Source organism: Protopterus annectens, chromosome 9.part0 (genome assembly GCF_019279795.1).
Source record: "Protopterus annectens isolate FY-2018-M chromosome 9.part0, PAN1.0, whole genome shotgun sequence".
Classification (NCBI taxonomy): domain Eukaryota; kingdom Metazoa; phylum Chordata; order Ceratodontiformes; family Protopteridae; genus Protopterus; species Protopterus annectens.
The window spans coordinates 1,475,293,813-1,475,303,599 of record NC_056743.1 but is presented as its reverse complement, the minus strand read 5'-3'; the positions used below and the strand labels follow the sequence as shown (position 1 = coordinate 1,475,303,599).

Here is a 9,787-nt window from a genome sequence, read left to right as displayed (position 1 = left end):
CAAAGCTTGACAACATGGGGGTACAAATAGGGACATATTTTGAATAGTGCTGTTATAAACCTTTAGACAGTTTTAGAGTAACAGGATTTGCTTTACTATACATTTTCTGAAGGGTTTGAATTCTGACACTCAAATGTTATGTCATTATTTGGTGACTACAATCCTGAGATTATACCACTGATTTCCCAGGAAAAAGCGGAAGAGGATGAAAATATGAGCCAAATATCTGGACATTCTAGGAAAATCTATACAGTTGAGAGGTATGATTATGCATACAGCTTAGTAGCACTCCCAGGATTCAAACCATGGCTGTGTGTGTGCTAAACATACAACAATTTCTCTTTTATCACAGTGAGGCATTTAGACCTCACTGTCTGTTCCTTCTGTGTTTTCTTTGTAAGTCTCTCTTGGTTTTACAATCTGACCTTATAACTACAACAGTTTTATACAGACATTCCTAGACATATTTTTATGTAGCACAGTGTGAGAAAAGTGGATGACACAAGAGTACTATTCTCATATCAGATGTTGGTGAATGCTTCATGTCAGGCCATACAATACCAGAGTACACACTACCATTCCAAGATTTAAAACTTTATTGCTAGGCAGTTACAGGTTTCTTATGTGCAAGACCTGTGGGAGGAATGTTTGTTAACACTACCTGACTGTTTCTACACATATTCCCAGATTCCTAGTTAATATTATGCACATACCTCTCACTCTCTTAATGCACACACTCTAAACAAATCTTGACAACATGGGGGTACAAATAGGGACATATTTTGGATATTGCTGTTATAAACTTGGAGAGCTGATAGAGTAACAGGATTTGTTTTAGTATAGCATTTTCTGCAGGATTTGAGGTCTGAAAATCAAATCTATGTCATTATTTAGTGACTACAATTCTGGGATAATCCCAGTGATTTGTCAGGGAGACAGAGGATCAGGCCAAATTATAAGCCAATTATCTGGACATTCTGCAAACCTCTGTACAGTTGAGAGGTATGATGCATGCAGCTTACTACTATTTTCCCAGGATTCGAAGCATGACTGTCTGTGCTAAAAAAAATACAATTTCTCAGTTTCATCAGAGTGATATATTGAGAATCTGCTGTCTATTCTTTCAGTGTTTTATGTCTTAAGTCTCGCTTGCCTGCACAATCAGACCTTGACGTTCCTAGACATATTTTTTATGTAGCACAGTGTGTTTAACAGTGGTTGACACAACATTACTATTCAGAGACTGCAACACTGAATGCCACACAATACCAGAGTAAACACAACCAGTCCAGGATTTAGAACTTTATTGACAGGCAGCTACAGTTTTATTGACATATCAGATATATGGGTCTATTAATGTCATATTATCTGGTTTATTCAGTACAACCCATACACAGTTTTTATATTGCCAGGTGACTTTCTACTACTTTATATTTACTTGGTATGACTACTACAAATAGGATTGTTACTCACCAGCCTGGTGATACAGCCTTTTCAGCCTACTAGCATGAGTTTCCTGATTCACAACCTGCTCAGCTGCAGCTGTAAAGGAAATAGAGAAATATTTAGGCATATCTATCCATTACATACATAGGCTAGACTTTAGTAAATAGTTATTTATATGAATATTTACACACTGCTGGGGCATCACCCCTCTGCCTTGCTTCTTGGACCCACTGGTCCAAGACCTCCCTCTTCCTCCCCTTCAGGTCAGCATAGTGGTGCCGGACCTGCTCACCAGTCTGAGGGATACTAGTGGCACTGGTGAGATCGCAGGCGAGACAGTCCCAGGCTTCTGCTTTTTATTGAGATTCCTGGTACTGGCCCTACAGCAGTCTCTTATCATGGTTCTTTACCAGGAGTCCTACCATGACCTTGGACTCCTGTATGCCCCAGTGCTATGCACGGAAGTGCATTCCCTCACCAACTCCTACCATACTGCATACAATGGGAAAGTACAATCGGTTATGAGCTGTATTCCCACCTGTGAGGTTTAAATACGGCCAATTACCCACCCTTTGCCGTGATTGGACAGTTTTGAATATGGTGACTTAAGCTAAGCTATGGGCAAACCTGCTTAGCTGAGGTTGGCAGTGCTTAATGGGGGAGGTTCAGCACTGATTACAATGGGCAGATCCACTTAGCTGGGCTCCTCATTGCTTAGCAGTCATATTTACACAATGCGTATACCTGGTAAACAGAGCTGTGCAGTGCATAGCATTGTTTATTTTTTATTTTATACACTATCTACTGTATGGTATTGATTCATCATTCATTACATATTATAAATTTGTTTACTGTCCCTGACATCTCCCAATGTGCTTTCATTTCATTTATTCATGTGGGACTATACTATATGGGGCACTTGTGTTTATATGGGGGTTTCACAACTTTATAAATCTGACACCTCACATCTGGACCTATTACAGTACTCTGGTTAACAAATATATGTTATTTAGTAACTAATTATATCAAAAAGAAATATTTATGTACTGCTTTCACATGTAAAATCCAAATTGGTTACAGTGGGGATCTAACCGGAAATGGCTGCTTGCAAAGCGTACACTCTAACTATTGTACTATTGCAATACTGCTTATGCTGGATATCTCTTGCTATTTAACGTCTTGTGCTGTTTAAGCTGGATTAAGCATAGCTAAGCAAATGGGCACACCTGCACAGCTACGCTTAAACTTTATTGCATGTTTAAAAAATATATATTTGTTGTGTTATTTTATTTTTACCCTTCAGCATATCCATGCTAATGTTGATCCTGTTATTTTATCAATTTTCTGCTTTGTGAGACAATTGTCCCTTTTTGCTTTGTCCACATTCCTTACTCTGATGGGTTGGGAGTTGTGCGTTTTGTGCTTTTTGTGCTACCTGTGTTATCCTAGCAACTTTTGGCTTGGTAGGGATGATTGTCCCTTATGCCTTTGACCAGATTTGTTATCCTGACAGGTTGGGGTGTTACAAGCTTTCTCGATCGTTTTAAATTGCCGAAAGGCAATTCTGGAGTGCAGGGGGCATGTGTATTGTGAGGGCTCTGCTCTCAGACACACCCCCTGTGCTTGTACACAGCAACGTGTCCATTTTTGAGCATGGCAGGGCACCTTCTTAAATATGCATAGCACGCTGCCATGCTGCACAGGAACAGTCCCTGCCATGCAGGAATAAGTTATTCCTGCACTGCTGCTTGCTGAATCCCAGGGATTGTCTTTTTATAACTGTGTGTGTGCATGTCATTATTTAAATTGAATTCAATACAAGTGTTTATAAGAGATGGGAACACAAAACAAAAGATTTTAAGGTCCAAAAGAGAAGGTGTGATTGAATGATATAGTACAGGAAGTAATGGCCTTGGAGAAGGGGGTGTTAATATTGGATTAAATAATTACAGTTTAAACTTTATATGTGAAAATACATCATAAGTATAAAATCTTGCTTTCTACACAGTTGTACTGCTCTAATAGCTGATGCTTGTGAAACAGGTTGGAGTTTTTAATGCTTAAATTAAATTGTGTTTTCATGAACAAAATGCTTTATTATTATAATGTAAAGCAGATGATGGACTTATTTGGGGTTAACATTTTTAATTTAATATTTGGTAAGTTATTTGTGTTTCCCTTTTTGCTGTAAGTGTACCATGGCAACTGTCTGATAATCTATGCAACATGCAAGGCTGCCTTGCAGGCAGGGTGAGGTAAGAATGGTGGAATCCTAGGGAGGAGACATGGAGAGCAACAAGGGTGTATTACCATGGGCAGCAAACTGCCTGCAACAGCTGTAGTTATTCCCTAAGTAGGACTAAAAAAGGTGAAAGAAAGGACAATCCCCAGGAAAAGAAACTGCAACTATATTTCGAAGTCTATGAAATAGTCTGCCAGTATGCTTCTTTGTTGTGCTTTCCCGAACACAAGTCAGCATATTAATGCACAGGTGAAAGATTTTATTCCTGTTTGATACATACAAAATTATTAAATATATATAGCTGTTGCTCGCTGAAAAATTATGCCTTTATGTAACCATGATATTTTTGTTTTGGGAAATGCAGATATAGATGAGTGCCAGGAGAAGAGGGAAATCTGTGGTAACCACACTACCTGCACCAATACCCATGGAAGTTACTACTGTACATGCCAAACAGGGTTCAGGTCCAACTTTGGGAAACATAACTTCACAGATTCAAATTCATCTGTTTGCAGTGGTAAGATATTAATGCTATAAAGATATTTTTCTGGCTTAATTGAATTCCATTCCACTTAACCTTAAAAAATACCTTAGGTTAAGTCTTTCAAGTCTCAATTAAAATGACATCTAATGAGCACATGGCTATATTCCTGTTCAGTTCCTTGCTAGACAAAAATTGTTATCCAGCCACACAGTGTATTCTAAGCTATACACATCTAAGGACACTATACTGATATATTATATCTGCAGCCTGTGCCTCTATCATTCCTTTACTTTAAACCATCTGCTTTTCTCTCCTCTTTCCTTATTACTTCCTACTGTACCCCCCTTATTTTATTACACCCGGCTATTCTACTTCAATACCTTCTGATTCACTACATTGATATTTTCTGGCCTCTCATTTCATCACCTTTATAGCCGCAAAGTGAAGGATTTAGTGTAGAAAGTCTATCACAGTTATGTCACACCATGATGGAACAATGAGTCTCCAAAGTAAGGAGAAACAGGAGGGGTGGGAGACAACTGAAGAAAAAATATGGATATGGGAAAGAAAAAGAGGTTTAAAATGGTGCAATATTTATGTAAAAGAGAAAGCAAAACTAATCAATACAAAAAAGTAGCACCAAAGATATATGATGAGAAATACAAGCAAAGACATCTGGATTTGAACATTTTGCAATACACAAAATAAGAAAACAAAGGGGAATGTAGAAAAAAGGGTTAGTAATAGAGAAGTTAAATAAATAGAAACTGAAGTTATGGCTTACTTATGGAAGGGTAGGATTTAGTGTAGAAAATCCAACTCTGGTAATGTCACAGCATGGTGGAACAATGAGACCCCAAATTAAGCAGAAACAAGTAGAACAGGAAGCATATGATCACTTGCCATATAAAGATACCCTGGAGCCTTCAGTATGAAACCAGCACAAAAGTTCACCTGGAATTGCACAGCATGGGAAGGAGCAGAAAATGGTGGCAACTCTGATACAGTCAATGTTGTGGAGTGATAGGCTAGTGAGTTCCCATATGAAAGAGCAACGGATGACACAGGACGAAGCTGAAGAGAATACGTCACAGGTAGCTGTTCAGGAACTTTCTGTAGAATGCCTGCAGGAAATGGAGAACAAAGTATGTCCCCTTAGTTTAGAAAAAAATGATCTAAGGGAAGAGTTGCTTGATTTAATAGAGATGGATAGACATATTAAGACTGATGAAAGAAATAGATTACAGAAAGCTGATAAGACCCAAAATGTTAGAAGTCTGATAAAACAAAAAAAGCACAGTAATCAAGACTATTAACAGCAATTCATGAGAGATAACAGAAGAAATAGGATATATTACTGTGCAGCTAAAGTAATAACAGACAAAGTCTTCTCACAAAAATACTGGACAATAAGGAAAAGGAAGGGAAGAAATCAAATGCCATCAAGTACTGAACAGAGAAAACTATAAAGCCATTAAGACAAGAAGTGCCACTGTTTGAAGAGTACAGAAGAGGGAACAGATCAACAAAAATATTTAGACAGATGTAATAAAAGCAGTGTGGAGTATTAGAACAGATCAAAATCTAGCACACACTATTGCAATTAATAAACCAATGATATTAGCAAGGCAGAAAAACTTAGAAGATATACAGATAAATATAAAGGGAAAGTACAAAATAAGCAATTCGTTGATGACAAAAAAAAGTTTTATAGAGGATTGAGAAACAAAGCAAAAGGAATAGAAACACACAAAAAAGAAGAAATAGACACATTTTAGTGAAATATCTATGAAGAGCCTGTGGAACATATCAAAGATGCTGAATGGATAGAAGAAATAAAAGAAACAGTAAGAAGTTCAAATGTACAAGATATAAAATGGGATGAAGTAGTGGCCAGAGAAATTGGAACAGAACTAGGAAAAGCTCCTAAGTGGAAAACCCCAGGCCCAGATGCAGCATCCAACTTCAGGCTGAAAGTATTAACATCTTTATGAAAAGATTTTGCCCTAAGTAAGAACTGCTTATATGCACACCCCACATAGACACCAACCTGGTTAACAACAGGAAAAAATGATATTCCCCCTTAATAGTAAAACTCTGAGCTATCCTACAAACTATAGACTAATAACTTGCCTTCTGACAATGTGTAAGCTATATACTGGAACTGATGCTGACAGAGTTTATAGTCATTTGGAAGAAAACTCAATCATGGCAATAGAACAGACTGATAACAAAAGAAAGTCATATGGAGCAAAGGATCAGTTATTGTTAAAGTCATAATGGAAAATTGTAAAAAGGGAAGAATCTAAGTATGGCATGGAATGATTACTGTAGATTAATGTACATATCTCTTTAAGAAACCTCTTGTGGGCATGTACTAATGTACTGATTACTGAGCATGTGCAGTGACAGAGTGCCATTTTATGTGTAAGCTCTGTTTGTTAATCAGTTCATTTATAGTTATTGAAGCTGCTATCCATCTTGATGTGTTTTCGTGTAATAAACCTTCTTAAACTAACTATCCCACCTGCTTGTCATCCTTGGAGTAAGGGACGAGTGACAATTACAAAAAAGTGTTTGATAGCATCCCACATTCATGGATAAAGGAGTCCTTACAGATACACCCTACATTAATCAGTTATATTACAGAGACCTTGAAACAGTAGCATACCACTCTGCAGCAAAGCCAAGATAAAGAACAAATTATTGTCCTAGGGATAGAAATTCAAAGGGAGATTTTCCAGGGTGACTCTTTGTCATTGCTGTTCTTTTGTCTCGCCTTAACCCATTAAGCTGTCTATTTAACAGATTAAGTCATGATTACAATTTGTCTGCCAGACAACAGCAAAGTATAAAGACTTCTCATCTCCTTTTTGTGGTTAATTTAAAAGTGTATAGTTTATCGATGAGGAGCTGAAAGCACAACTGGAAGCGATCAAAACTTTCTCAGATGATAGAAGAATGACATTTAGTCTTGATAAATATGCAAAAGCAACATTTAAAGCAGGAAAGCTGCAGCACCAAGAAAATATCAGTCTGGGGATGGACGCATGCACAATGGCAGTGACTATGGCATAGTTATGGTGGTCTGAATCATTGACATTTTATTACAGCTTTAGAGTATCACAAAACCTCTTAGTCTAGCATCAGAGCAGGAAATTTGCTTTACATTTAGTTTTCTGTTGATGGTGTGTGGTGGGTAAGAGCAGTCTCTAGGGCTGTTCACAGCCTGTGAAGCTCTTCAAGTCAGTATTCAGTGTTGTGCATTCTATCAACTTTCTATGTGGTAGGGACCTGTCTTCTCATTGTCTATGGCTTTGTACTGACTGAGTTTAGAGCTATGCTTCCTGGCTGTCTGAATTTTTGTGGAATGTCCAGATTTTTGGCTTATATTTTTGGTCTGTTCCGCATGGGATGTGTGGTTTTCTAGTGGATCGCAGGGATGGTCAGAGGACTGCAGTCACTATATGATGACATGTTTTTGGGTTTCAGACTTTGAATGCTTCAGACATTGTGTGATGGTAATGGCTGTCGGGGGAAGGTACTGCTGGGGTCTGTGAGGTCGTGGTATACCTCTCAACTGTCTAGACTTTCGAAGAAGGTCTAGATTTAATGCAGATTGCTGCTCCAATTTTTGGGAAATGGAGATTTTCTGGCAAATTATTGGCAACACATTGAGCCTGATGCTAGAAATAATGACAGACTTTTGAGTTCAGACCTCTTACCCCTCAGAAGATTCATACTCATGCAAACCTGTTACATGGGGTCATGGCATACCCTTTGACTGCACTTACTTTCACAGAATGTCTACCATTTGTCCATACCTCTCTAAGCATACCTCTCAACTGTACAGATTTTAACTGAATATCCAGATTTTTGCCTTATACTTTGGTCCACTTTTCATAAAATTATGGTTTTCGATCAAATTAGGGCAAATCATGAAAGATTCAAGTTTGAAAATGATGACAGACATTTAAGTTTCAGACTTTGCATAAATTGTGTGTTCTGGTAAATTAATTGCAATCATTTAAGCTTGAAATTTGAAAGTGGCATACACTGCAACTAACTCTGGGCAAGACCGCAATCCAAATTGTGACTTGCTACAGATCCCCCACCATGCCCCAGGATTCCCACTCCTCATTTCTTGATACACTGGAAAATATTAGGTACAACCCAACACCCTAATAATGGGCAATTTCAACTACCCCACAATTAACTGGGAAAACTACTCATGTACCAATACTTTTTCTCAACGTTTTCTGTAATTCATAAATTCCAACGCTTTGGATCAACTTATCCACACCCCCACGAGTGGGAGGAATATAGACCTGGTCATAACCAGCATGGGTGACTGGTGTTCCACATCAGAGGTCAATTCCTCGTTGGTCAGATCCGACCACAAGCTAATCAGCCTAGATATCCACATCCCACCCCCACCCCCATTCGGGAAACCGCCGTAAAAAATTTCTCCAAAGCCAACTTCACGTTTCTAAGACAGAAGTAGCAAATTTCATGACACCCATGCAGACGGACAATAGTAGTACGACTGCTGAATCCTACACAAATGCACTTTATACGCACTTACACGAGTTCATGGACCTAACAGAACCAAGATGCTATCCTCCAAAAAAAGGAAGCCAATCTGGTGGTCTCTTGCCACAACAAATTCTACGACAGAAGAAAGAAACTGTTGCAAAAAAGAATAAAATCCCATGACTGGAACAACTCCCTGGTCAGCCTCAGTAAGAAGCTGTGATCTCTCATAAAATCCTTAAAAGTAACATTCTATGTTGGTTTAACGAAGAGAAGGCTTAAGGACAGGATATACAATCATTTTTATGAAATTAGAAAGTCTAACAAACAGAATGCTTTAGCTAGACATGTTAAGCTAAATGAGGGACATGACTTTAGATTTAGAGGTATGTTGAATGTGTTTTATTAAATACTTTTGCTGCTACTGAACTGAATCGTTATTTTCGTTTCTTGTGGTTGCTGTTCCAGTTACTGCTTTTTGTACTTTCATTTAGATTTAGAGTGTTGCAATTAGTAACCCCTAGAAGAAGAGGGGGTAATAATATGAACCATTTGGAGACCCTAGAGCTACAATGGATTTTTAAACTGAGAGCACACTTGTCATCTGGTCTTAATCAGTCTATAAATATAAAATTGATACTTGAAGCACGCAGCAATAAATAAATGAAAGTTTTTATTCATTTGTAACTATAATGATATTTATTTTATTTTATTAGTAAATATAGTATAGGCTTTATTGAATATGGATATTCTGCCATATATATATTTATTTTATCTACTGTTTATTAATTATTCACATATCATTGGATACATTTATCCAGTTACTTGTATTTATATATTTCTATATATTTTTATATTTTCATACATCCCATATTTTTCTATATAGGAATTCATATAGTATGTAAGGTATTTTCATATATTTCATTTATCCATTTTTATTTTTATTTTTACGTTGAATATATACATATATCAACTATTTTATTTTATCTTGTTTTATTTACTTTTTGAAATGTGTAGCTGTTTGGAGTGATAGGAACTTCAAATATGTCTCATTTCGTTGTGCTTGTATCTTTGTCTGCAGA

At 37.3% G+C, this 9,787-nt stretch overlaps 1 protein-coding gene across 1 annotated transcript in view; it reads left to right on the top strand.

Moving 5' to 3' along the window:
• Positions 1-9,787, top strand: part of LOC122812125 (adhesion G protein-coupled receptor E1-like) — a gene marked incomplete in the record, with an annotated part of 2,110,064 nt that overhangs the window by 1,234,697 nt on the left and 865,580 nt on the right. Inside the window, 1 exon segment of the mRNA XM_044084415.1 lies at positions 4,053-4,205. Coding sequence (XP_043940350.1) covers positions 4,053-4,205 — 153 coding nt within the window.